Source organism: Momordica charantia, assembly GCF_013281855.1.
Source record: "Momordica charantia cultivar OHB3-1 chromosome 10 unlocalized genomic scaffold, Mcharantia_2.0 BLBB01000010.1, whole genome shotgun sequence".
Classification (NCBI taxonomy): domain Eukaryota; kingdom Viridiplantae; phylum Streptophyta; class Magnoliopsida; order Cucurbitales; family Cucurbitaceae; genus Momordica; species Momordica charantia.
The window spans coordinates 10,081,938-10,107,861 of NW_028275158.1; the positions used below are offsets into that span (position 1 = coordinate 10,081,938).

At 43.3% G+C, this 25,924-nt stretch overlaps 2 protein-coding genes and 1 pseudogene across 2 annotated transcripts; all 3 read right to left on the bottom strand.

Annotated features, from left to right (window-relative positions):
- Window positions 1–1,901: 1,901 nt before the first annotated feature.
- On the bottom strand, window positions 1,902–3,266 carry LOC148208516 (uncharacterized). Its single transcript, XM_088119092.1, has one exon. The coding sequence runs from the start codon at window positions 3,264–3,266 to the stop codon at window positions 1,902–1,904; it is 1,365 nt and encodes a 454-aa protein (XP_087975218.1).
- A 1,925-nt stretch (window positions 3,267–5,191) lies between these two features.
- LOC111019005 (putative serine/threonine-protein kinase PBL23) lies at window positions 5,192–7,939 on the bottom strand. Its single transcript, XM_022295288.1, has 5 exons — window positions 7,526–7,939; window positions 7,009–7,190; window positions 6,736–6,925; window positions 6,019–6,410; window positions 5,192–5,709 (listed from the first exon to the last, which is right to left on the bottom strand). The coding sequence occupies exons 1-5, from the start codon at window positions 7,647–7,649 to the stop codon at window positions 5,383–5,385; spliced, it is 1,215 nt and encodes a 404-aa protein (XP_022150980.1). The 5' UTR covers window positions 7,650–7,939; the 3' UTR covers window positions 5,192–5,382.
- Window positions 7,940–23,528: 15,589 nt separating this feature from the next.
- LOC111019021 (uncharacterized) lies at window positions 23,529–25,924 on the bottom strand (annotated as a pseudogene).

Sequence of the window (25,924 nt, forward strand, 5' to 3'; positions counted from 1 at the left end):
GTCCGTACTTTTCGTGCAGGGTTAATTCCCTGATCCGACCAAATATTTTAGACGTGGGGGTGGGCCCGATGATGATGATTCATCGGATCAAAGGCCTGATGAGGCCCCAACACGAGGTCCGAAGAGTATGGACGAGGACCGGAGGCCGGAAGAGGTCCCTAAGACTGACGAGTATCGGACCATGGACGATAATCCGAAGAGTATGGACGAGGATCCGAAGAATATGGACGAGGATCCGATGTTTATGGTTGAAGACCAGGGTACGATAACGGAGCGGGACAATGCATCGGATGCTTACCCCGATCGTCCTGTCGGTTTGTTTCAGGTAAGTCCTATTTCTATAATGCTGGTATACGTTTGTGCTTCCATATACCAATATGATTAATATTGGTTGTATATTAGGATGCCACTGTTGGAATGCAAGAGCCGGACGTTGCATCAGATACGCGACCCGTCAGCCGACGCGTTAGGCGTCCCTATAAGGACTGGGCACCGGACGCAGTCATTAAGGTAAACTGTCATTACATATACATATTAGCTGTCAGCTGTCATTACACGAACTCACGTGTGTATTGTGTTTTAGGTTGAACCTTACCTTGACCAGGACGAATATGACCTTCAGCAGGCCCTAACTGGGCGTGGGCTACGCAAGAGGCATTACTCGTGGAAGCTGAAGGATATATACACATCAACCGGTCAGCGTGGGATCACCGTGGATAGATACGACCCAGTATGTCCCATTCCACCGCAGTTGAACGATAAGTTCCAGAGATGGATGGATGACCTGAAGACGGACGGGAGATTGCGGTCCACTGCAACTGGTTTCCAAAAGAAGGAATGGTATCGCGATCTATTGGACTCTAGTGTTGAATTGAAGGACGAAGTAAGTACATGTTACTATATTCGTAGTACTATATTCGTCAATATGTTTGGTTACATCAATGTGGATTGGTTAAATGTAACACGTACTTGATGGTCTCGTCCTGTTTACAGCGAAAAAGTTGGAGAAGTGTCTCCATCTATGTCGCAAGAAGTTTGCAATAGGCGACGTACTTCTTTCGGTAATTACTTTTTACTTCTTCCGGTTCAAACTAATAAATGCTGTTTTGAACAATTCTTTAACTAACGAATTACTTTTTAACTGCTATACAGACTCTGCTGAATCGGACAGACGGTCCATATGCGGGCATGAAGCCGGGTGTATTGTCCACTAGGATCAACTACCCCTGGCGCGAGGAGAATACAATCTGGCGATATGTCCACGATAGGCAATCGGACCACAACGTGCCCTGGAGTGATGCAGACATCGTGTACACCCCCATGAACGTAGGCGGGAACCACTGGGTCGATGCTCGACCTTGTACAGGGCGACATAACCGTATGGGATTCACTCCAAACGGTCACTCCACTGGATGAACTTGAGAAGGAGTTGAAGCCCTTGTGTACAATCCTACCTGCGCTGCTGCATCATAGCGGGATATTTTCAGTTCGACCCGACTTGCCAGTGGTGCCGTGGAGGGTGCGTCGGGTTCGCGTACCACAATAGAGTAGCACGACTGATTGCGGGATTTTCTGTGTCCGGTATTTTGAGTACGATGCCACCGGGTCAAATATGGACACTTTAACCCAAGATAATATTGTATATTTTAGGCGTCAGTACGCTGTACAGATGTGGGCGCGTCGTCCCATTTTTTGAATAGTATGCATTTTCGATATTGTTTCTATATCATGGTTCATTATTCTAGCATCATACATGAATGACACATTCAAATACAACCTCCCCATTAATAATGATAATAATAATATAACACATAGGGTTACCAATGCATGGTTGGTTGCTTGGGGTACAAGTTACCATACAAATTTATGAAAAACCAACAAGTTACCAATACATCATACATTCACGCTGTGTTAAGAGGTTCATTACATGTTTTGCGATTGTGCCCCGATGTACCACACCGACCGCACTTACGTGTTTGGCGCACCTCGCCCGTGGAAGGAATCCTAACTGTCCGCCTCCTGCCAACTCTAGGAACCATATCTGGTGCTTCTACCGGTGTATCGACAAAATCTGGAGAACTGTTCCACGTTGAGACGTGGCCAATTGGAAATATTGGTTCTGCATAAGCCATTACCCAGGAGTTCGTCGTGTATGCCTCGTCACACAAAGTGTACGGATTTATGTTTCGCATCATCGCCCCGACAATAGCATGAGAGCATGGAATTTTAAAATAATTAAACTCCCGACAACTACATGTCCTAGTGTTGAAATCAACAATCCCGTCAAAGTTACCATCACATACCTGGACATGAAACTGGTCGATGTTCACTACAACGTGTCTCCTGGCATTGTCCGAGTATTCAGCAAGCTTATTTTCTGTGTAGTCGGACAATATGGTTGATAGGGAAGAGGCAAGCATCCGTCGATCGTAGAACCAAGTCTGTAACAGACCTCTGATATGGTCCAATAACGCAGTTACTGGCAATCTACGCGCGTGTCTAAAGAGGGCATTCACGGACTCCGCATTATTACTGGTCATCTGTGTGTACCTCAATTCTGTTTGGAAACAACGAGCCCAACGCTCCTTTCCAATGTCATCCAGATACTCCCTCACACCAGGGTACGCACCAAGTTGAGCCCAGATTGAGTTGAAATAAGACTCTCGATATGCTTTCGCAGCTTTTAGAAATAGTTCCTCGAGTGCCTTTGCATCGACTTTAAATTTTGCTAACAAGTTCATCTTAATATGTTGTATACAAAAGCAATGAAATGCAGTGGGAAATACCTTGTCAATTGTCTTACAAATGGTGTGATGTCTATCGGAAACGAAAACCAAATTGTTCACTACGCCGAGCGCACCTTTTAATTGAGTCATAAACCATACCCATGATGCTACAATCTCACCGTCGACAATAGCAAATGCAACAGGGTAAATCTGGTTATTCGCATCCGCACCAGAAGCTGTTAACAATACCCCTCTGAACTTCCCTTTTAGGTGGGCCCCGTCGACAACCAACACTGGTCGAATACAAGCCAGAAACCCTCTAATCGATTGACCCAAAGCCATAAAGACATATTTGAAATATTTTCCATCTTTCAGTTCCAATTCGAAAATTGTACCTGGGTTCATGATTTTTAATGCTTCACCATAAGCTGGTAGTAGACCGTATGACGATGCTGGATCCCCTCTAATAAGTCGAAGTGCTTCTTCACTGGACCGCCAAGCTTTGTCATAACTTAAATTCACACCATACTCCTTCCTCATGTCTTGTATTATGTCCTTTGGTCTATACGTGCGGGAGACGTCTGTAAACTTTGCTTGGACAAGATGTCCGACCACCCAACTCTTGGCTTGCCTATGATCCTATTTCAAAACTCCACCGTTGCATGTATGGATGCTATAGTATTTTTTATCTTGAACAGATTGCAGTCCCTCAGCTTTGTAGCTCGAAGTCTCCAGGTGCAACTAGTATCAACGCAGCGTAGTATATATAGTTCCGGTGTCGACTTTTTTACTTTAAACTGAAAATTCAGCCGCATTGCAACTAAATGCATTCTCAAACTCAACTCCTTCTTCGTATCAAATACTTCGCCCTCCTTAACATCATTTGTTCCAGAAGACTGTACTATGAGTTGCAACTTCTCATCATTAGGCTGTCCAGTGAGACCATCACACCCCATTTGTTGGATCGTTGCTTCATCCCTACGAATCTCAGCATGTACCTGTTCCACATCGGGCTCAGACTCTTCATCAAGTGCATCGTCATAGTCATCATTCACAAATTCTGCTTCATAGTCTCCTTCTTCTGACTCTCCCAACGGGTCATACGATTCATCACTTTCATCTTGATTTCATTCAATAATCCCGGCACATTCCAATTACATACCCTGTCATCTCCTAGGTTACATGGAACAACATCTGATTCCAATGGTGTTAAACCCGCCATATCATGACCTAAATGCCCGTAAAAGGGGTGTGGTTGTTGGGAAGAAGAGGGGTTCGATGATGAGGAAGGAAATGAATGTACCGAATCTGTGGGTCTCTGGAATGGGGGAATACAAGCTGTGGGCATACAACTCGATGACACGTTTTGGCCTACATGATATGGGAAAGAAGGCATGTACGTTTCATTCTCATGTACCTGCTTTGGCGTAGTAGATATGTATATAGGCGATTCAGAAACATCTTCACCAGTTAAAAAAAAATTCAGGTCATCGTCGTCAGTTATCTTCATTACACAAACTTTAGTTTTAAAATGATATACGCGTCTAATTATAATATCGAACTGAAGGGGGTTTATATTACTCAATCTATACACGTGACCTAGAAATTCTCTGTACGTGGTTGTACTATCCACTGTAAATCCTCTCGTGCGACCACCAACGTAATCTTTTTCACTATCGTTCCATTCTCCACCAAATGTTATGAAAACACAAGGCATCCTGCAAATAGATAAAGTCAAGTGAGATAAGAATATCGTCCAAAAAAAAGTGGTAAAAAAATAACAAAATACATGTCATCCCGGACCATCCCGGACCGGTCCGAGACATATCCCGGACCAGTCTTGGTCCAAGACATATCCCGAACCACAGTGCTTCAAGATTGGTCCGGGATGTATCCCGGTTCACTCCCGAACCATCTTTCTTGAAAAATACTTGGTCCGGGATACCGACTGCATTTTTTTTCTTTTTCCAAGAAGCCAAGTGAAAATGTATGAATGAAAAATATTTCAAATCATTTCAGAAATTTTTTTGTTAACGTACCTCTAACTCTTCAAATGTGAAAATGTGGGGACAACAATTTTAGATAGTGTGGGGACAATGATCAAACACGTGACAATGTTTCTTTCCCGGATTTTAAAAAACGTGATCTGTGAGGAGTTTGGATGGTGTGAAAATTTTGGATTGTTTCAAACTCAAAACATAAGTAAAATATGAGGTTAAAAGTTTGGTGAAATGGTTGGGTGGAAGTTAATGGGGAAGTTAATGTATCATAAATAAGGGTATATTTGTCTTTTCACTAAAGGTGGGTTCAAAATTAAGTAGAGATGGGGTCAAAAATTAGGTTTTTTTGAAAGGGGTTCATTTATCCAATTTGAACTATTGGTGGGGTCAAAAACCCCAATTTCCCCCAAAAGATCATGAGTTCGAATTTCTACCCCATAACCTTAAAACTCCCAAACACGAAGATGCAAAGAATATTTACGTCATCTCACTTATTACAACTTCATTTTGCACATTTACTCCAATATCCTTAAAATGGCCTTGTCATATTGGAAATATTACAAAGAATGAAGGAAAAGGGGAGCCAAGCTTTCCCCATTTACAATTTTCAGGAGCTGCACAATGTCTCTTTTTATCTGTTTAGTCAAATTTCCAAATCACCTCCCATCACCCTCCACATCAACATTTTTATCTCCATTATTACTACTTCTATCAGGAGAAGCTGAACCTGATCCCAATTCCGATCCTGACACGGATCCCGAATCTGATTCGCCATCTACGTCTGCATCAACATCCTTGTTTGCGGCTAAATATTCAAGAGCCGTAACCACGTCGCTGATCAATGGCCGAGTATTTGCTTCCTCTTGTAAACACATGGCTGCCACTGCCAGAGCTTGATACAGAGCCTTCACTGGGTAATCTCCTTCTAGCTTTGGATCTGCCATTAGTGTAAATTTCCTTCTGTCTTTGAATAGTGGCTGTGCCTGCAATGAAGTAAACATGGTTGAGAGTTAACCAAGGCTAAAAAAGTTCGGAATATAGATCTTCTGTTCGAGTTTTTGAATTCGTAGTTTGGTGTCGTACACAAAAATATCAATACTGATGATGTTACAGAATAAGAAGTTTAAAGAAGTTCTTCAAAATTTGGATCAAGATATCAGCATTTACATCACATATCACAAAATCAAATTTAAATATCTCTTCACTAATATCAAGATCAAATATCGAAGAAATGTCCATAATAGCATCAAGAATTGTAAAACATTAACTTAATGCTACATATAAAAGCATACCCAAGTAATTAGATTCTGTTCTGCTGTTGGTCTTGCATTGTCTATAACTCTTCTTCCAGTGATTATCTCCAGAAACACGACACCGAAACTGTAGACATCTGATTTCGTCGTCAACTGTCCTGTAAGGGCATATTCAGGAGCACAGTAACCATAGGTTCCCATCACTCTAGTGGAAACATGAGATTTATCCCCAGTGGGACCTAACTTTGCAAGACCAAAATCAGAGAGCTTTGGATTGAACTCCTCATCCAACAATATGTTTGAAGCTTTGAAATCACGGTATATCACGGGAGGATTGGCGGTTTCATGCAAGTATTCCAGTCCTTTTGCTGCTCCTTCGGCGATTTTCATCCTTGTCTTCCAGTCCAGAGGCGGTTTATCTGAAGCTATATCTGAGAGTAAGAGGCTCCAACTTCAGAACCCAGTATAGAAAATTTTGGTAAGGCAAACTCAAGATAAATCACCTTCAGTTTTTTCAAGAGATGGATAAAAGAAAACTCAAGGCATCGAATTGGATTTTGGTTATCAAAAAGTGAAACATTTACATTAAAAAACACGTAAAGGCTGTTATAAATCCGATGTTTGAGATCACCTGGTTTTCTATTTTCTGAAATGAAATATGCAGTTAACTACAATGTTTTTAGAGGACTATCTACGAGCTGGGATGTTTTCATATGGGAATTCTAATATATTTTGATGAATTGTCGGAAATGGTACCAAGAAGATGATCCTCCAAGGAACCTTTGGCCATGAACTCATAAACCAAAATCCTCTGGTCCCCATCAGCACAATATCCAACCAAATTAACAAGATTGGGATGGTGAAGTAGGCTCAACATCAAAACCTCTACAAGGAATTCTCTGTTTCCTTGAAACCCATTTCGGTCGAGTTGCTTCACGGCCGTTACCTAAGGAAGATGATACAAAAAACACAAATCAATATACGAGTTGCACAGATGATGATTAAAGTAAAGATTGTGTCATGGTGTACTTGTTTCGTGGCCTCAATGACGCCTTTGTAAACCCTTCCAAAACCACCTTCTCCCAACAGATTTTCGTGGTTGAAGTTATTCGTCGCGACACATAGCTCACGAAACGTAAAAATTTGGGCTGAGATGTTTCCTTTTCCTAACTTCTTTATCTCCTCAGTTATGTACCTTCGCCTGCTGCTATCTGCAAGTTTACAGTCAATTTTTTCGGATCAACAATTTCAAACAGCTAGCAAAAAAAAGTCTTAACACAAGGATCTTATAAAATATGTTGTCTAGCAACAGGGTCCAAATATTACAGGCATCATCAATCCATCCAATTCTCAAAGCATATGCCAAGGGCCAAATACCATAATGGAACAAGGAAGATAAATTGATTTCTAGGTGTGTATATAAGAAATTAATATAAAGAACGATTCAAAGCCCAAATACCATAATGGAACAAGGAAGATTAGAACCCATTTGGGATGGAGAAATGAATTGCAGCCAAACAAGTGAATGCCAAGGGACAAAGCGTACCAGATTTGAAGGAAATGTTGGCAAAAGAGGCTAAAGTTTTGGTGTCATTATACTCCTTAATGCTCTTTTTCAAAGACTTCCTATTGACCTTCTCCTCGGACATGCAACATTGAAAGCAATTCATCTTCCCGTTTATTTACAAGGTCAGAAACAGAAATGGCAGTCAAAATGTTGCATGGAACAGCAGGAAAAGTGATTTTGGGGAAAAATCAGCACATAACAAAGGCAAATGTTGTCTTCAGCTCCAACCCCATAAAACAGAGATAAAGGATTTTCTAAGAGGATGAGATGGGGGGATTCAACAGAAGAGATAAACGTGAAAAAACAGCTATTTCCCGGAAAAACCAGATGTTTAATTTGTCTTCGTTTCTTTTCTTTTCCTTTCTGGTCTTTCTCGGGAAAAAGGAACTGAAGTTTTACCATCGTGTTCGTTTTTTTCTCTTGTTTCTTCATGTCCGAAAACCACCAAGTTTGGATTTGAGAGAGACTGAGTCCAATCTGCTAATTTTGGGAGATGGGTGAGTGGTTACTTCCCCCATTTTCACGAGTTTGTTAGAGCCAAAATAGGCGTTCCCCTCGCTTCTTTGCCCGAAGATTTTCCATTTTTTTGCTTTGCAGCAAACCGGATTTCGACCCATTATAAAATACTCGAATTGGAGGCTCAACGGCGTTCTCAAATTCTTGAGAGAGAGCATATAGGATGCTTAGACAAAATTTAAAAGAAAAAAAAAAACAAACAAACGAGGTTTAAAATAAATCATCATATTCTTCTTCTTTTTTCCTTTTTTTTAGACAAAATCATGCTCTAATGTTATTTTATTATTTATATATTAAAGTTAAAAGTTAATTTTTTAACTTTTTTTATTCAATTCCAATTTTAGCTGGGTGGTAATTAACATTTGATTCTGACCAAAGCATTAAGAGTTCAAATCCCCACACCCACGTATGAAAAAATACTTCATTAAATAATAGAGGTGTTACTTAGGCTACATTTTAGACAAATACTGTTCTAACATCTTGCAAAAGCTAATAAACGTTTGAGGAAGTGAGCACAAGAAGGCTAGATCTTGAATTTCTCCCACAATCATTTTAATTGCTATAAGCGAATCAGATTTCAAAGATTGTTCGGTGAAGATTGAAGTGTTTTTACCCTTGAACTTTGTAAGGTGTATTATTTTTTATCATAAATTTTCAATTTCATAAAATAGTACGTTAGACTTTGATATTCACCTTAAAAACTTAAATAAATGTTCAATATTTTTCTTAAATTTCTGTCAGTGTTGCCATTACTTTCTAACATACTTTCAATTTGAAAAATCATAAATATATTAGTGGGTGAAAAATGTAAGCCGTATGTATGTATCTATACATATATTCTTATAGGCATATATATATATATATATATATATTCTTACAAGCATTTAATAAATTATAAAATATGTTCTCTAAAAAAATTAATAAATCAAAAAATATGTGTGAATGAAACTAAAAAGAAAGAAAGCAATGTAATTATATTTTTGTTGAAATTGATTTAGTTTCGCAAGATTTGTTCAGTAGTAAATTTGGTGCATTAATAGAGCAATTCCGTGTAAGACTTCAATGGAATTAGTGAATTTAGCGATATTTTTAGTAAGTGAATTTAAGTAGAAATTCAACTTCGGATAAAAATTGAAATATCTATTTCAATCCAATGTTATTTAAAATTTAGGTAAAATATACACCATCCCAAGCTAAAAGTAAAAATTGATTATTTTTCACTAAAATAAATTATTTTGGTTAGTGCTAGTGCTACTTATATTTTGGTTATTCAACTCTCAAAATATTTTGTTTTTAATTCTAAAAAATTGGTGACGTAAACTTTAAAATTCGAATTGGTGAAACAAGAAAAGGAACTTCTGGAAATCAGAAGCACTCCATCGAGATGACGGTGAAAAATAGTGATTGAATTTGATTTCTAATTTATGATACATTTGTTCCCTTGAAATTAGGGTTTCGGAACAACAAAATAGTATTGAGATCAAAAGAACGCAAAAGAAATATCGCAGAAAAGCAAATCAAGATCAGGAAATCGAACCGATTATACTGATAGAAAGAATGAGAATTAAAAGGAGCATCTTCGAATGTTATTGGAGCTTCCTTTAGGAGACAGAGAGGCGTTGCGATTGCGAAATCTTGCTGCGTGTAGCTCTGCAGCCAAATTCTCGAGGCGAGTAATCCGAGCTTCAAGTTCCATCTCTGTAATTCCCTCGATATACCTAAAACAATTATCAGAACTCTCGGATTTAGTGGCCTCGCCATCGCCGGAGCCTTTGGACGGGACTTCAATCTCCAGCTTCTTCATCGATCAAACTTCACGAATTATCGACGAACGCAACAAGAAAATTGTTAGAGATAGTAGCGACGCTCCGCTCTGAATTCTGATAAGTATTGTTCTGTTGTGGTTGTGGAATGAGAATGAGATATTTATATGTATATTCTCAAACCCGCGGCTAATAAGGAAAAGGAAATAAGGAAATAAATAAGGGAAATATTTATCTAAAATATTATTATAATATCATAAATATTGATTTTCAGGGTCTCCAACGGTAAGATTTTTGGGACGAGAGGCTTTTCTTTTTTCTTTTTTTTTTAATTTCAAAAATCGCCTTAATTTTTTCGCTTTTTATCAGCGATGGGTTACGTTCTTCATTTAATATAATATATAATATACAAATCAAAATCAAGTGATACTGGAGAAAGTTTAAGAATAATGTAATTTAAAAAATAAATTACAAAAATAATATAGATTTAAGACTAATAATAAAATAAATGTAGTATAAATAAAAAATTACAAAATTAACTTATACATTCAAACTATTGACAAAAATAGGTTAGGTGCTAGTCAAAGTCAAAAATCGCATACAATGAATGCGATTTAAGTGCCAACATGACATTGATAACGTGGACCTTGAAGAATGAAATCATGTAAGTTGTACATGACTTTCCATTTAAAATATTTATATGGAGGACCCCTGTTGGTGCTCCAAGATGGCTCATGAGTCATGCCCAGCTCGGATAGCCGAGATGGCCGCCACTAACGTCGACAAATGCTAAGTATGAGGGCCGAGGTGAACTTGGTCCAGGTCTGACCTGCCGGGGAGCTTGGTAGGGGCCGATGTGAGCAACTGTCTGCGGCGTGATTATCGGGCGTAACCGTCGGTCCCGAGATTACCGGGTGTAACCGACAGTCCCGAGATTACAGAATGTAACCATCGCGAGATTAGCGGGACTACCACCCCCATAAGTAGAGGACCTCACTCCCCGATCAGGTACGACGACGATTTCTGGCCTCGAACTAAACTTGGAATCCGACCTATACTGACTTGATCGTCGGAGTGCTCACCTTTTTGTGCAGGTCCGCCCAAGCGTCCAGGTCGGTCCGGATGCCGAGTTCGAGCTACAATCTGGAACACACTGTTGTGCATATCCTTGCATAAACATTTGGCGCCGTCTGTGGGAAGGACAATCTAAGTCACCCCAGTTTTTTTAAACCAACACGCGAGCGAACATGGTTCAACCAGCGAACTCGACCAATACGACAGATCGAATGACTCTAGCTGCCAGCGATGCCCACCAGAGGGAGGTCGGAGCAGCAGCGGTAGAGGGGCAAGGTAACGACGGCCTAGTAACGGAACCTCTCCGCAGGTCGGCACGGATCACCACGCCTGCCCTACCGCCTGCGCACCCGAGGACGTCCAAGGCCACCCGTGGCCGAGGTGGGACTTCTAAGAAGGGCGCCCGGGGTCCAGCCCCGGATCCAACAAGCGAGAACTTTGATGCGCTCAAGAGAGAGATGGAGGCAATGCGCACACAAATGCGCTCCATGGAGGAAATGTATAACGAAATGATGCTAGCTGCAGGCGCAGGGTCCCGATCTGAAAATCGAGTGACGCGCGTTGACGTACGCGAGCAAAGGGGTTCCCACCTCGGCCCGGCCGAGGAGGAACGTCCCGAAGACAACGAGAGCGAGGGGTACACTCGCCAGAGGGGAGACCTCCGTGAGCATCTCAACAGAAAGAGAGGCTCGTCTCTCCGAAAAGGGCAGTCACCATCCCGCTCACACAGGAGCTCCAACCAGCAGGCTGAATCCTCTCACAATCCCGCAGGGATAATCACAAGGGAGGAGTTCGACCAGCTGAGGGGGGAGCTCGATGCTCAGGTGGAGGCCTTAAAGGCCAAATGTGAGCAGCAAGACGATTCATTGAACGATGGCGACTTGGGAGAATCGCCTTTCACCTCGGACGTTTTGGAAACACCAATCGCTCCGAAGTTCAAAGCTCCTACCGTGAAGCCTTATGACGGGACGAAGGACCCCAAGGACTATGTTGAGGTCTTTGAAGGCCTCATGGACTTCCAAGCGGCATCAGACGCAATCAAGTGCCGCGCCTTTCAGATCGCGCTTACTGGCAGCGCGCGATTGTGGTATCGGAGATTGCCAGCCAGGTCGATCTCAACCTACTCTCAGCTGAGAAGGGAGTTCCTCGCCCAGTTTTCTTCTCGGCACTATGACAAAAAGACAGCGACCCACCTCGCCACCATCAGGCAGAAGGAGGGTGAGACGCTACGAGAATATGTCACCAGATTCCAGGAGGAGCAGTTGAAGGTTGCACACTGCTCCGATGACTCGGCCATGTGCTATTTCTTCATCGGTCTAGCCGACGAAGCCCTCACGGTGAAACTTGGAGAGGAGGCCCCGGCCACCTTCTCCGAGGTGCTTCAGAAGGCGAAGAAAGTCATCGATGGACAGGAGCTTCTCCGAACCAAAACCGGCCGACCGGAGCGAAAGATCGGCCGGGGCAGAAGTGGGAAAGATGTAGAAAGGGCAGGTCCCAAGTCCAAGGACAAGGGATCCTTTTCCAGCGGCCGAGCTGAGTATCGAAGGGCGGAGAACGGACCTACCAGGAGCCAACCTTATGAGCGCTTCACCCCGACCACGATTCCAATTTCCGAGATCCTAACAAACATCGAGGAATCTGGAATGGAAAAACTACTCAAGCGTCCTGAGAAGTTTCGGGGAGCCCTGGAGAGGCGCAGTAAGGACAAGTATTGCCGCTTCCATCGGGAGCACGGCCATAACACGTCAGACTGCTGGAAGTTGAAGCGCCAAATTGAGGATCTAATTCAAGATGGCTACTTCAAGAAATTTGTGGGAAAGCCCAGGACCAGCTCAGTAGAGAAAAAGGAAGAGCGAAAGCGTTCAAGGACGCCGCCCCGGCGCACTGACCGACCTGCGGTCATCAATACCATTTTTGGAGGGCCAAGCGGGGGTCAGTCCGGACATAAAAGAAAGGAGTTAGCCCATGCAGCCAGGCGCGAGGTGTGCATCATCAGGGAGCAGGGGCCGACCTGCCCAATCACCTTCGACGGTGCAGACTTGGAGGAGGTCCACCTGCCCCACAATGATGCACTTGTGATTGCTCCCTTGATTGATCATGTGGTGGTCAGGAGAGTGCTGGTAGACGGGGGCGCATCCGCTAACATCCTATCCTTACCGACCTACCTCGCCTTGGGATGGACGAGGTCGCAATTGAAGAGAAGCCCGACACCGCTGGTTGGGTTCTCTGGAGAATCGGTCATCCCAGAGGGTTGCATCGACTTGCCGGTCACGCTGGGGCAGGACCGAACTCGGGTCACTCAAATGGCCGAGTTCGTGGTAATTGACGGTAGATCGGCCTATAACGCCATCTTTGGGAGACCCATCATCCACTCATTTCGGGCCATTCCCTCAACACTTCATCAAGTTTTGAAGTATCCCACCCCCAATGGCGTGGGCACGGTTCGAGGAGAACAGGCCGCTTCGAGGGAGTGTTATGCCTCCGCACTCAAAGGCTCATCGGTCTGCGTCCTCGAAACTCTCGCCGGTAGGGATGGGACGCTCGAGTTCGAGGCCGACCTGCCGAGGAAGGAGTTTGCCGCACCCACTGAGGAGCTAGAGCTTGTTCCTCTGCTTAGTCCCGAAAAGCAGGTAAGCATAGGAACCAAGCTGGGGGCCACCGACAGAGAGGAGCTAATCCACTTCCTCAGATCCAACTCGGACGTCTTTGCGTGGTCCCATGAGGACATGCCTGGCATAGACCCGCGAATTATGACGCATCGCCTCAGCATAGATCCATCATTCCGACCTGTGAAACAAAAGAGAAGACCTATAAACAAGGAGAGGAGTGATGTAATTGTTGAGGAAGTTAACAAACTTTTGAAAGCTAAATACATAAGAGAAATTTCGTATCCCGAGTGACTCTCCAATGTTGTATTAGTTAAAAAATCTAACGGCAAGTAGAGAATGTGCGTAGATTTTACGAACTTAAATAAGGCATGCCCGAAAGATTGCTTCCCACTGCCGAGGATTGATCAGCTCGTGGACGCCACAGCCGGGCACGAACTGCTCACCTTCATGGACGCCTACTCTGGGTACAACCAAATCAAGACGCATGTCCCAGATGAAGGTCATACCGCTTTCATAACAGACCAAGGTCTGTACTGCTACAAGGTCATGCCCTTCGGGTTAAAGAACGCAGGAGCGACCTACCAGAGAATGGTGAACAAAATGTTCGCCAAGCAGATCGGCCGGAATATGGAAGTGTATGTGGACGACATGCTTGTCAAGAGCAAGCAGTCTAAGTCGCATCTCTCCGACCTGACCGAAGCCTTCGAGGTCTTGAGGGCATGTCAAATGAAGCTCAACCCGGCTAAATGTGCCTTTGGAGTCTCTTCGGGAAAATTCCTTGGCTTCATGGTGAACAACCGGGGAATCGAGGCCAACCCCGAAAAGATTAAAGCCGTGATCGAGATGGAGGCACCTAAAACGCTGAAGCAGCTTCAGTGCCTCAATGGCAGGATTGCGGCCCTGAACCGGTTTGTTTCAAGGTCGACAGATAAGTGCCTTCCTTTCTTCAAAGTTCTACGAAAGAAAGGGCCGTTTGAATGGACAGCGGAGTGCGAGCAAGCGTTCCAGCAATTGAAGAGCTAGCTCTGTTCGGCACCTTTGCTCGCCAAGCCCATGCCGGGGGACAAGCTCCAATTGTACTTAGCAGTGTCTGACAGTGCCGTCAGCTCGGCCCTAATCAGGCAAGAGGAAGCGCGGCAAAACCCGGTCTACTACACAAGCAAGGCTATGACCGAAGCCGAGACTAGATACCCTCAGATGGAGAAGTTGGCTCTCGCTTTAGTCACCTCGGCCCGACGACTTAGACCATACTTCCAAGCCCATACGGTGGTGGTGCTCACTAACTTGCCCCTAAAAAGTATCTTCCATAAGCCGGAAGCTTCTGGACGCCTAATGAAGTGGGCAATAGAGCTAAGTGAGTACGACATCCAGTTCGAACCCAGAACTACGTTGAAAGGACAAGCAGCAGCAGATTTCATAGCCGAGCTCACACCACCCTCCGAGCTCAGCGAGTCCGACCTACCTTGGACAGTCTATGTCGACGGATCCTCCAATGAAAAGGGGTGCGGAGCCGGGGTCCTCTTGCTCGGACCAGGGGGCGAGCGATTTGAGTATGCCTTGCGATTCGGCTTCCGGACTTCTAACAACGAGGCTGAGTATGAAGCATTTATTGCCGGCCTGCGAATCGCTAGAGCATTGGGGGCCTCTTGTGTTAAGGTCTTCAGTGACTCCCAGCTAGTTGTGAGCCAGATCAAAGACGAGTACCAAGCCAAAGACACCCGAATGGAGAAGTACTTGGGCAAGGTTAGATCGTACCTCGTCCAGTTTCGAACTTACGAAGTAAGCCGGATTCCGCGAGCAGAAAATTCTAATGCTGACGCCTTGGCCAAGTTAGCATCGGCGTACGAGACCGACCTGGCCAGGTCGGTCCCCGTCGAGATCTTAGATAATCCCTCAATCTCAGAGCCAGATCTGATGGAGATCGGCGCTCCAGAATCCTCATGGATGGACCCGATCGCGGACTTCATTAGGGGCAACTCACCACAAGACCCCAAGGAGCTCAGAAAGTTCGCAAGGCGGGCAGCTCGGTTCGTGGTCCGAGATGGGACATTGTACCGACGTGGCTTTTCCCTGCCTCTATTGAGATGCCTAACCCCTGAAGAGGGCCTGTACGTCCTCAGAGAGATCCACGAAGGAGTGTGCGGCAATCACTCAGGCGCCTGGTCGCTGTCAGCCAAAGTGATCCGACAAGGATACTATTGGCCGACTCTCAGCCAGGACGCCAAGAAGTTCGTTAGAACTTGCGACAATTGCCAACGCTACGGAACCATAATCCACCAACCTCCCGAGCTGCTCACCCTCATCTCAGCCCCGTGGCCATTCGCGCAGTGGGGGGTAGATATCATTGGTCCTTTCCCTTTGGGTAAAGGCCAGACCAAGTTCGCTGTGGTTGCTGTGGATTACTTCACCAAGTGGGCCGAGGCCGAAGCGCTCTCCCACATAACGGAATCTAGGGTCACGTCCTTCGTATGGACAAATATCATATGTCGCTTTGGTATACCGCAGGCCATAGTGACAGACAATGGGAAGCAGTTTGACAACGCCAAGTTCAAAGACTTTTGCAGCAAACTTGGCATAAGTCATCTTAGCTCGTCCCCCGCACATCCGCAAGCAAATGGGCAGGTGGAGGCAGTCAACAAGATCATCAAGCAAGGCATCAAACTTAGACTGGACTCCAAGAAAGGCAGGTGGGCCGAGGAGCTACCAGAGGTTCTATGGTCGTACCGGACCACCCAACGAGAGTCGACGGGTGAGACCCCGTTCTCCCTGGCCTTCGGCTCTGAAGCTGTAGTCCCGGTTGAGATCGGCATACCATCTGACAGAGTAGAACATTACGAGCCTACGACAAATGAGGATGAGCTGCTCCTCAACCTCGACTTGTTGGAAGAAAGAAGAGCAATGACCCAGCTACGCCTGGCGGAATATCAGGGTAGAATGCCCAGACATTACAATGCCCGCGTTCGACCTCGGGCCTTTCAGGTCGGACATCTGGTCTTAAGGAGGGTCCAAACGCATGTGGGTGCCCTTGATCCGGCCTGGGAGGGCCCATTTGAGATCAAGGGCATAGTCCGACCTGGGACGTATATATTGGCCGATCTGAAAGGCGATGTCCTCGCGCACCCGTGGAACGCGGAGCACCTGAAGCGTTATTATCCTTGAAATGCCAAAAGGATTTTCAATGAATCTGTAAAGACTGTTCCAAAAGAATTATGATCGGAATAAATGTGATGATTTAATTTCATGCTTCCGAGTTCGACCAGAAATTAAATGGGGGCCACGGACTCCCACGCGATCACATTCCAGCAGTTGGTTCAAATTCAATCCTCCGAAGCCTAAGGGTACGAGGTGCGATGCCAAAACCACTGACGAACTTAAAATTCAAACCTTCAAGGCAAAGGGGCGACGTGAAAAGTTCAAAATGATCAAGCCTCCGAACTTGGGGGTACGAGGAACGATATGAAGAATAGCTACGGACTTAGGATTTTAGCCTTTTAACGTTTTTAAGTTAAGGGGGCGATGTTAAAAAATCCAGAGTTGGTGCAATGCATTGAATGCTAGAGAGAGATTCAAATTCAAACTTTCAAATTATTTTAATTAAAGGCGCGACCTCAAAAGTAAGAGGTGCGAGGTGACATTAGCTGCAGTTCAAAGGAAAAGCAAAGAAAAGAGGTTGCCAACAACAAAGTAGAAACAAATGGGAGCCTCTTTATTGAATGAAGAGCAGAGCCAAGGCTTATAGACCTTGCAGCTCTGCCCTGACATTTACAAACAAAAAAGAAAAGGGAGGAAGAACAGCGAAAAGCCTCGTGAAGGGTGGTCGCCTAAGAGCCTGCTTGAGGAGCGCCCTTTTGAGTGGAGCCGACCTGGTCCTCTTCGGGATCGGAGTAGTCAGAGTCCAGATCTCTGACATACTGATCCACCAACGCTTGGGGGCCAGGGGTGCCGCCAGGCCCAGACGCCCACTTCTCGGCATACCTCCTTTTCAGACCGCTGAGATCGATCTGAAGGTCGGGCATGTCGGAAGCAATGCCCTTCATGAGGAACTTGAAGCCCGCGTCAGAAAAGTCTTTGGCAAATCCATCAAAGTCAGGATGTTGCCTAAACGATTCCTCCAATAGGACTCCATTGCTGAGGCGCTCCTTCGCCGTCTCCAGCTCGACAGTCGCATGCTCCAGCTCCTTATCCTTCGCTTCAAGCGCCTGGAGCATGTCGTCCTTCTCCTTCAGGAGCTGGAACTTCTCCTTCTCCAAGCCCTGGTGATAGCGTGGGCAGCTCGGAGTTGGGCCTTGCGCCTGTCCTCTTCCTTCTTCAGCAGCTCGGCCTGGGACTCCACCTCGGCCTTCAAAGTCTCCACCTCAGAGTGAGTCTTCAGCAGCTCATCCTTCATGGTGGAGGAAGCAGCCTCCAAGGCAGCAGAGAACTCCTCTTTCTCCCTCGCTGCCAGAACTTCCCTCCCATCCAGCTCGGCCTTTACAGCCAGAGCCGATTGAATGGAAGCAACGAACGCCTGAGAAGCGGTACAAGGAAAAAGTTAGACCGAACTATCTGTTGGGCGAAATTAAGCAAAAATGAGGACACTAGTCTTACCTCGGCGGCGTAATCGATGGTCCTCTGCAGAACGGACCCAGGGTCGCTCACAAATTTGGACGCCCTCCTTAGGCAGCGGTCCAAACTTGCAGCTGAGATGCGGGACACCTGGTCCCTCACCCCGGAGCTTGACTGCTCAACTCTGAACCGTGCTGTCACGTCGGACGTCCCGCCCATCCTGGCCGCAGGATCGTCCACCCGATCTGCGAAACTTGCAGGCAAGACCCTGCAAGCTCCGACTTCCGAGGGGGAGATCGCCTTCTTTTTCTTCCTTCTTCGCTTCAGAGGGGCTTCCTCCCTCACCTCCTCGCCCAAAGGCGGGACGTCCACCGCCTCGGTCTGATCCCTGGGGCGCTTCTCCCTCGAGGGACCCCCAGAAGACTCCAGCTCGATCACTGGGGCTGGATCTTCCGAGGCAGGCCCTGCCACGGCAGGGGTGGCAGGTTTCGAACTCTGGGCGGCCTCAAGAGCATGGGCTCGGCCCTTGGACTTGCGCTTCACGCTGCTTGCAAATCCGCAAACCATGGCTGCGAAATAAAAACAGGGGTCAACACAAGGTTAGAGAAAAAAGGGGGGAGGCAAGCTCGGCATACCAAGTTCAGAGTTCGGCCTTGAGGATTCAATGGGACGAACTGCAGGGTTGTAATCTAGCAGTCCGGACTCAAGCAGCAGCTCGTCGGTCACCAGGGTTCCGACCTTCCTACCCCTTGGAAAGCGCTCCTTGTAGTATTTCAGCGTGTCGAAGGAGGCTTGCGTAAGCTCGGGGACTTGACGGATTGAAACTACACGAAGACAAAATTCGAGTTAGACCTGAACGACAGAAAAGAAAATTACGAAAAGCAAGAACTACTCCGTACCTAGGTTCCAAACCTAGTGGGGACGTCAAAGAAGGAACGACCTGACTCGTCCTTTGCGAGCCATTCCCCGGAAGCGTAGAACCAGTTCCTCACCCATCCCTTGATGGAGGTCGGCCCCTTAACTATACCGCCTGCGCCTTTCCTTGCGCACATATAGAACCGACCGGGCTTCTTAGCTATCCTTTTCGCTTCGAAGCACGCGAGAAGCTGGTCTACGTCAAACAGCTCGGCCTCCTCACTATCCCGAGCTCGTAGCCAAAAAAGGATGGCCAAAGTGAAAATGACACCCCACCCATTGGGGGCCACTTGAGCCGGAGCCAATCCAGTCCGGAAGAGAAATTCTTGGACAAAAGGGTGAAGGGGAAGTCTGAGGCCGTACTCAAACATTTTGAAGTAGAGAGTGACCCATCCCTCTGGAGGATTGTCAGCTCTCTCCCCCTCCTCCGGAAGCCTGAGGAGGATGTTCTCAGGGATAGCGAACCCCCTACGAAGGGATCCGAGGTAGTGCTCAGGTATCCTAGAAGGGTATTCCAAACCCTGACCTGAAGTGGAGGCGTCACTATCCTCCCCGTCATCGGAGATTCTAAAGTTTTCTATCTCCTCGAGCTCGGAGTCTAACCTACGAGCTAAATCGGATCCTAGGTTGCTGCTAATAGAGGACGACATGGCAACTACGTTCGAAAGAGAGAGGGAAGAAACCGACCTGCCAAGGGTTCGAGCTGCCTTCAGATCGAACTCCAAGAATTCAGGGAACGTAAGGTATGACCTGAAGGATTTGGGGCATTTATAGCCCGTAGGAAGAATTTCCCCACCGTACACGTGTAATCAACGAGCGGCTAGGATCCTCCCTGAGATCCGAAGCGTCGGAATATTTGAATATTCCGACGATAAATCTTCCGCGACGGTTGTATTTTCCCACGAATAGGAAGTCGCCACGTGTCCAAAGCAGGTTGAATGAACTTCTCTGCCAGGTCGAGCTCGGACCAGACAGAGAGGGGGCCAATGTTTGGGGAAGGGAACACCCTGGACACGTGGAGGACCCCTATTGGTGCTCCAAGATGGCTCATGAGTCATGCCCAGCTCGGATAGCCGAGATGGCCGCCACTAACGTCGACAAATGCTAAGTATGAGGGCCGAGGTGAACTTGGCCCAGGTCTGACCTGCCGGGGAGCTTGGTAGGGGCCGATATGAGCAACTGTCTGCGGCGTGATTATCGGGCGTAACCGTCGGTCCCGAGATTACCGGGTGTAACCGACGGTCCCGAGATTACCGAATGTAACCATCGCGAGATTAGCGGGACTACCACCCATAAGTAGAGGACCTCACTCCCCGATCAGGTACGACGACGATTTCTGGCCTCAAACTAAACTTGGAATCCGACCTATACTGACTTGATCGTCGGAGTGCTCACCTTTTTGTGCAGGTCCGCCCAAGCGTCCAGGTCGGTCCGGAGGCCGAGTTCGAGCTACAATCTGGAACACACTGTTGTGCATATCCTTGCATAAACATATAATATATAAATCAAAATCAAGTGATCCTGGAGAAAGTTTAAGAATAATGTAATTTAAAAAATAAATTACAAAAATAATATAGATTTAAGAGTAATAATAAAATAAATGTAGTATAAATAAAAAATTACAAAATTAACTTATACATTCAAACTATTGACAAAAATAGGTTAGATGCTAGTCAAAGTCAAAAATCGCATACAATGAATGCGATTTAAGTGCCAACATGACATAGATAACGTCGACTTTGAAGAATGAAATCGTGTAAGTTGTACATGACTTTCCATTTAAAATATTTATATATTTTTTTATGTATTTTATTTATTTATTTTACGTATAAAATATTGTTTATTTTATTTTTTATTTTCTATATAGATTTTATTTATTTTACCTATAAAATGTAATTTATTTTATTATATGTAACAGTATACATTCGTCAGGAACATATTTTTTTAATAAAGCTTAGATCATATTAAATATTACAATAATTTATATAAAAAGAATCACAGGTAGGTAACGGTAACGTACAATTGAAAATAAAAAGAAGTTAAAAGAAAAAAAAATTAAAACAAAAAGTAAAAAGAGAAAATCTAAAATTTTAAAAAAGGTTAAAAGAGAAATTGAAGAAAAAAAAAGTTAAAATTCGTGAGAATCAAACCCATGAATAGAGGGTTTACAATGAACATCATGACCAATACTCAACAATTCTTACCATGAAATCAATTGACAAAATAATTGATATAAGAGACATAACTTGCACAAATGCACGCGATTTCCATCCCAACAGCATCCTTAAAACACTGAAGTCGCAAATCGCAACAGCATCCTTAAAACACCGAAGTCGCTGTCAATGACAGCGACTTTCATAAAATCGCGGTCATTGGCTGCAATTTCGACTTAACACGCATATGAAAATTGCTATTTCGCTTAAAATCGCAGCCATTAAATGCGATATACCTGAAATCGCATCCAATACACTACTTTTGAAAATACTTTCAAACTTACCTTATTTGTGTCATTTGTTAAAAAAAAAAAGTTCTGTGATAGTCCTCTTTACTTTCGAAATAACAAAAAATAAAAAATGATACATTAAATTTTAATTTCAAATATAGTGTTTTTACAATGAATACATTATTTTACTACTATTTTCGAGCTGAAATTTTTTAATAATTAATTTGTAAAATTAATATTGAATTATTTTTTAAAACGATTTACCAAAATTCTCAAATAATAATAATAAAGAAAATAAAATAAAATAAAAAGATTTACCAAAGTGTGAAAAAAAAAAGTATTGAAATTACTCCGAATTGCTCTATAACATAGTTCACTAGGGGCATAAGCAATTCGGGCCAAACCAAGTTTAAGAAAAATTTAAAAATGTCACCTTGAGCATGATTGTTAAGACCCATCTGATGATTAAAAGGTTCTGATTCGACAAAACGAGCATAGCTAAATAGTAATTGATATATATCTTCAATCAAAAGATTGTGACTTCAACTCATCGTATTAAAAAAGAAAAACAAATTTAAAAGCGATATTTTAAAAACATTTTAGTTGATTCAATGAATATTTGTGTGATCTACAATAATAAAAATCCCGAACACAACATTCTTTTTTAATATTTTTCAACTATTGAATTTAAAAATTTAAAATGAAAAATTACAATAAAAACAAAGATAAATATTTTGATAAATATACTATTTCAAGTTATAAAATCATTTTATTTTTATTAAAATTAAATTGGGTAAAACACAATATATCACAAATTATATAATATTGTAAAATAATAATTATACAAAATTTATAACATATATATTAATAAATTAGTTGATATATTTTAGATTCAACTAAATATCTTTCGTGGTAAATTTATTATAATTAATAATATCATCTTTTTGTTATAAATTGAACTAAATATCTTTTTGTTATATTTATACCATTTTTTTATGGAATTTTATATTTTAAATTTTCAAATTCAAAATCTGGAAAAAAAAAAACTCCTAGTAACGGTCATAGTGACAAGGCTTAGAATTTAACCTTCAAGTGAGTTAGAAAACTATTTACGTCTCTTGGATTTAGGTAATCTGGAATATAGGAAGCAAAACTCGACTTCCAAGTATTTAAAAGAAAAAAACTAAGATCTCGAGACACTAAAACATAAAAATATTAGTTTCAATATCCAAAACTTTTGAAAAACATAATCCAGATCTTAATGTTATTCTAGTATTACAATATAAAAATGAGATAAAAAAAATGAAGAAACAAATGAATAAAAGTAGAAAACACAAGACAAAAAACAATAATTAAACATTTATTTATTTACTTGTTTATTATTTAAATTAGAATGATTTCTTTTAATTTTATTTTGGGTACGACAAATAGGAGATGTGTTTTATTTATTTATAATTAGGATTGCAAGATTAAATGATGATCGTGATCCCCCCTCTAAAATTTAATATATCACGTTTAAATCAAATCAACTTAATTGACATATATCTTAAATCAAGAGTCTCTCCCCACATGTTCTACTAAAAAAAATCAAATCAACTTTATCTTTTTTCTCTTATTTGAAAATACCTCTAATATTTTAAATCAACTGAAAAAATCAAAGAGAAGACAATTAAGACCTTATTTGGTAACATTTCCGTTTCCTGTTTACAGATATGTTTAATTAGCTAACTTGATAAGGTATAAATTCTGATGGCAGGAGGTTTGAATTCCACCCCTACAAGTTGTAAAAAAAAAATAGAAACAAGAAATAGGAAATAGTTATCAAACATATTTTTGTTTCTATTTCTTTTTTAAATTAGAAACAGAAATATGTTTTTGTTTCTATTTCTTGTTTCACATAAATGATTACCAAACATATTTCTGTTTCTAATTTAAAAAAGAAATAGAAACAAAAAAAGAGAAACACGAGGCCGTTATCAAACAAGCTTTAAATAACTCAATAATCAAACAAGCTTTAAATAACTCAATAAACTATGAAACAAAAAATTTGGCTCAATAATCAAACAAGCTTTAAATAACTCAATAAACTATGAAACAAAAAATTTGGCTCCCTGAAGTGAAAGAAGATGACATTGAATATGAGCTGTGAGTTTTTTCAATAAGCAATATCAAGCACAACGCAAGAAGCAGGGAAAAAAGAAAGTGCAAAATCAAGGGTCAAGGGGTGGAAGATTCCAAATCCCCAATCTCGGTAAATGGAACAGTTTCAAGAAACAATTGGAAAAAACGAAAAGAGAGAGAAATCAGCGAGAATGAGAATTCCTAAGATCAAGAACCAGAGCAGCTTCCATTGGTCATGTTCCCAAATCTTGCTGCGCGTATTTCAGCATCCAAACTCTCCAGCCGACTAATACGAGCTTCAAGTTCCATCTCTGTAACTCCCTTTACATACCTTATTCCCTCATCACCCCACACCCATCTTCTGTTTTCTTCTCCCTCATCTTCCATGCCCATCTCCAACATCTCACCTGAAGCTTTTTCCACCAAGTTCTGTGGAGCAAAAGCATCTCCATCCCCTGCTGGAGCTGAAGAACTCCCTTCATCAACATCCTCATTCTTCCGAAACACTGTTGTCATCGTTTCATCAACCATTGGTTCATCACTCTGATTCTCAGACTCAGTGGCCTCGTTTCTGGGTGGAAAGCCAATGTCGATTTTGGGGTAAGATTTTGGAGGAAACCCAGGTGGAACATCGGAATTATTGTTTCTATCTGAATAATCCATCTCCATTTTCACTGGGCTTGATTCCAGTTTCAGAGGCGTGTTGGTACGATTTTTCTTGCCACCCAACATCGACTTCTTCCACCAATCCAAATAACGAGCTGTAACTTGTGCCTCGTAAAGCCTGGGAGGAATGTACAGCTTCAAACTCCCGAGTGTGTTGTTCTTGTTGGAAATCAAGACGCAGCCTGGAAGATCTTGATCCAACCCAAATTGTCTTCCGACTCGATGTGGCGAATACAGTTCAGTGCAATCAAGTCCAAGCAATCGGGGATCCGATCTCAAGAATCGAGCAAAAGAATGTACTTCTTCTTCCATACCTAGATCAGCCCATTTTGCTTTTTCTGGGTAGAGTTCTGGAGCCCAGTCGCGTATGGCGTAAGGACGCCATAGAAATTTCTCTCCTGCTAAGTCCACAGCAATCCTCACATCATGAATCTTACCACATTTTACTCTGTGCCAACGAGCAAATTCTCGGTCGCTGCTGCATTTTGAAATGTTGGGTTTGGGCAATTTGAAAATCTCTCCCACCCCCAAATCTGAACTAACTGTAACTGTGACCATAGAACAAGCGTTGATATGAAATCTCCGCCCCTAAAATTGTCAAGTCGTTGGGCAGAAACCATTGTTGCTGTTCTCAGCAAACTCAAATCCCTGTAAATGGCAGCCAACACTGGAGGAGCAAGAGCAATCCGATTACCGTTTGCCAGATGAACAGCGATGGGGAAAACCAGCTTTCGAACCAAACTCGTGTTTGGAAGAACGAAACCGGACAACCAAGCTACGAGAAATGCTTCGTGCTCGATTTCGCTCCCACTGTTCTTGAACATCTTCATCCACGCCACTAGAGAGGCATTTCTACAACTTCCTCTCCCAACTTCTATTCTTGCTTGGATGAGTTTTTCTTCGACTTCCCTCAACTTTAGGGTTCCAAGAGGGCAAAAAACAGATTCCCCCAAAACAGAGTACCCTCCCAAAACCATAACATCTTCCAGAGTGATCGTTGCTTCACCCCAAGGGAAAACGAACGTGTTTGCTTTGGGATTCCATCTCTCCGCAATTCCAAAAATAACATCATCGTTTCTTCTAATTTCGTAACGAAATTTCACGATCGCTTCGTATATGCCGACTTGTTTCCACACAGAATGATAGGTAGAATGCAATTGATCCAACCATTCTAACCACAGTTTCGGCCGCACCCTCCATCCAGGAAAATGGACGTTCAATGGCCGCTCGTTAGGTTTCAATTTGTGCATCAATGGAGCGGCGGAGAGCGAAGGAAACTCAATCACCGGCTCCTCCGTGGGGCTTCTTACCGAGGGTTTGAGAAAATGAGCCGTTCTAAGAGTTGGAGCACGATCGCCTCCGCCGAAAGGTGAGACCATCCATTCCTCTCTCTCTTCGACAATGGAATCTGATGGTTCCGCCATTGTTAGAGGAGGAAAAAGAAAGCTTCAAATATGGAATCGAATCAATCAACAACGCCGAGGAGCAAACAAGAAATGGAGTAGGAATGTGTGGTTGATAATGGCAAAAGCGACTGGCAACGAAACTCAACGGCGATGGGAGAGCGAAAGTGAGACATTTCTGCAGAAGAAGTGGGCGTCGCCATAGCTGCTAGGTTAGGGAGCACTTGAAATTTTCTGTGCATGGCCCGTAAATGAGTCTGTGAATAAGATCAGTGACGATTCTGCAGCGTTCCCTTTGTGGAAATGTCAGTTTTCTTTTTTCT

Excerpts from the sequence above, each read along its gene's own strand:
- LOC148208516 (XM_088119092.1), bottom strand. The coding sequence starts at position 3,266 with ATGAGGAAGGAGTATGGTGTGAATTTAAGTTATGACAAAGCTTGGCGG.
- LOC111019005 (XM_022295288.1), bottom strand. The coding sequence starts at position 7,649 with ATGAATTGCTTTCAATGTTGCATGTCCGAGGAGAAGGTCAATAGGAAG. Across the intron at positions 6,411-6,735 it reads CTTGGAGGATCATCTTCTTG|ATATAGCTTCAGATAAACCG; the intron begins GTACCATTTCCG and ends TCTTACTCTCAG. Across the intron at positions 5,710-6,018 it reads AACAGAATCTAATTACTTGG|GCACAGCCACTATTCAAAGA; the intron begins GTATGCTTTTAT and ends ACTTCATTGCAG.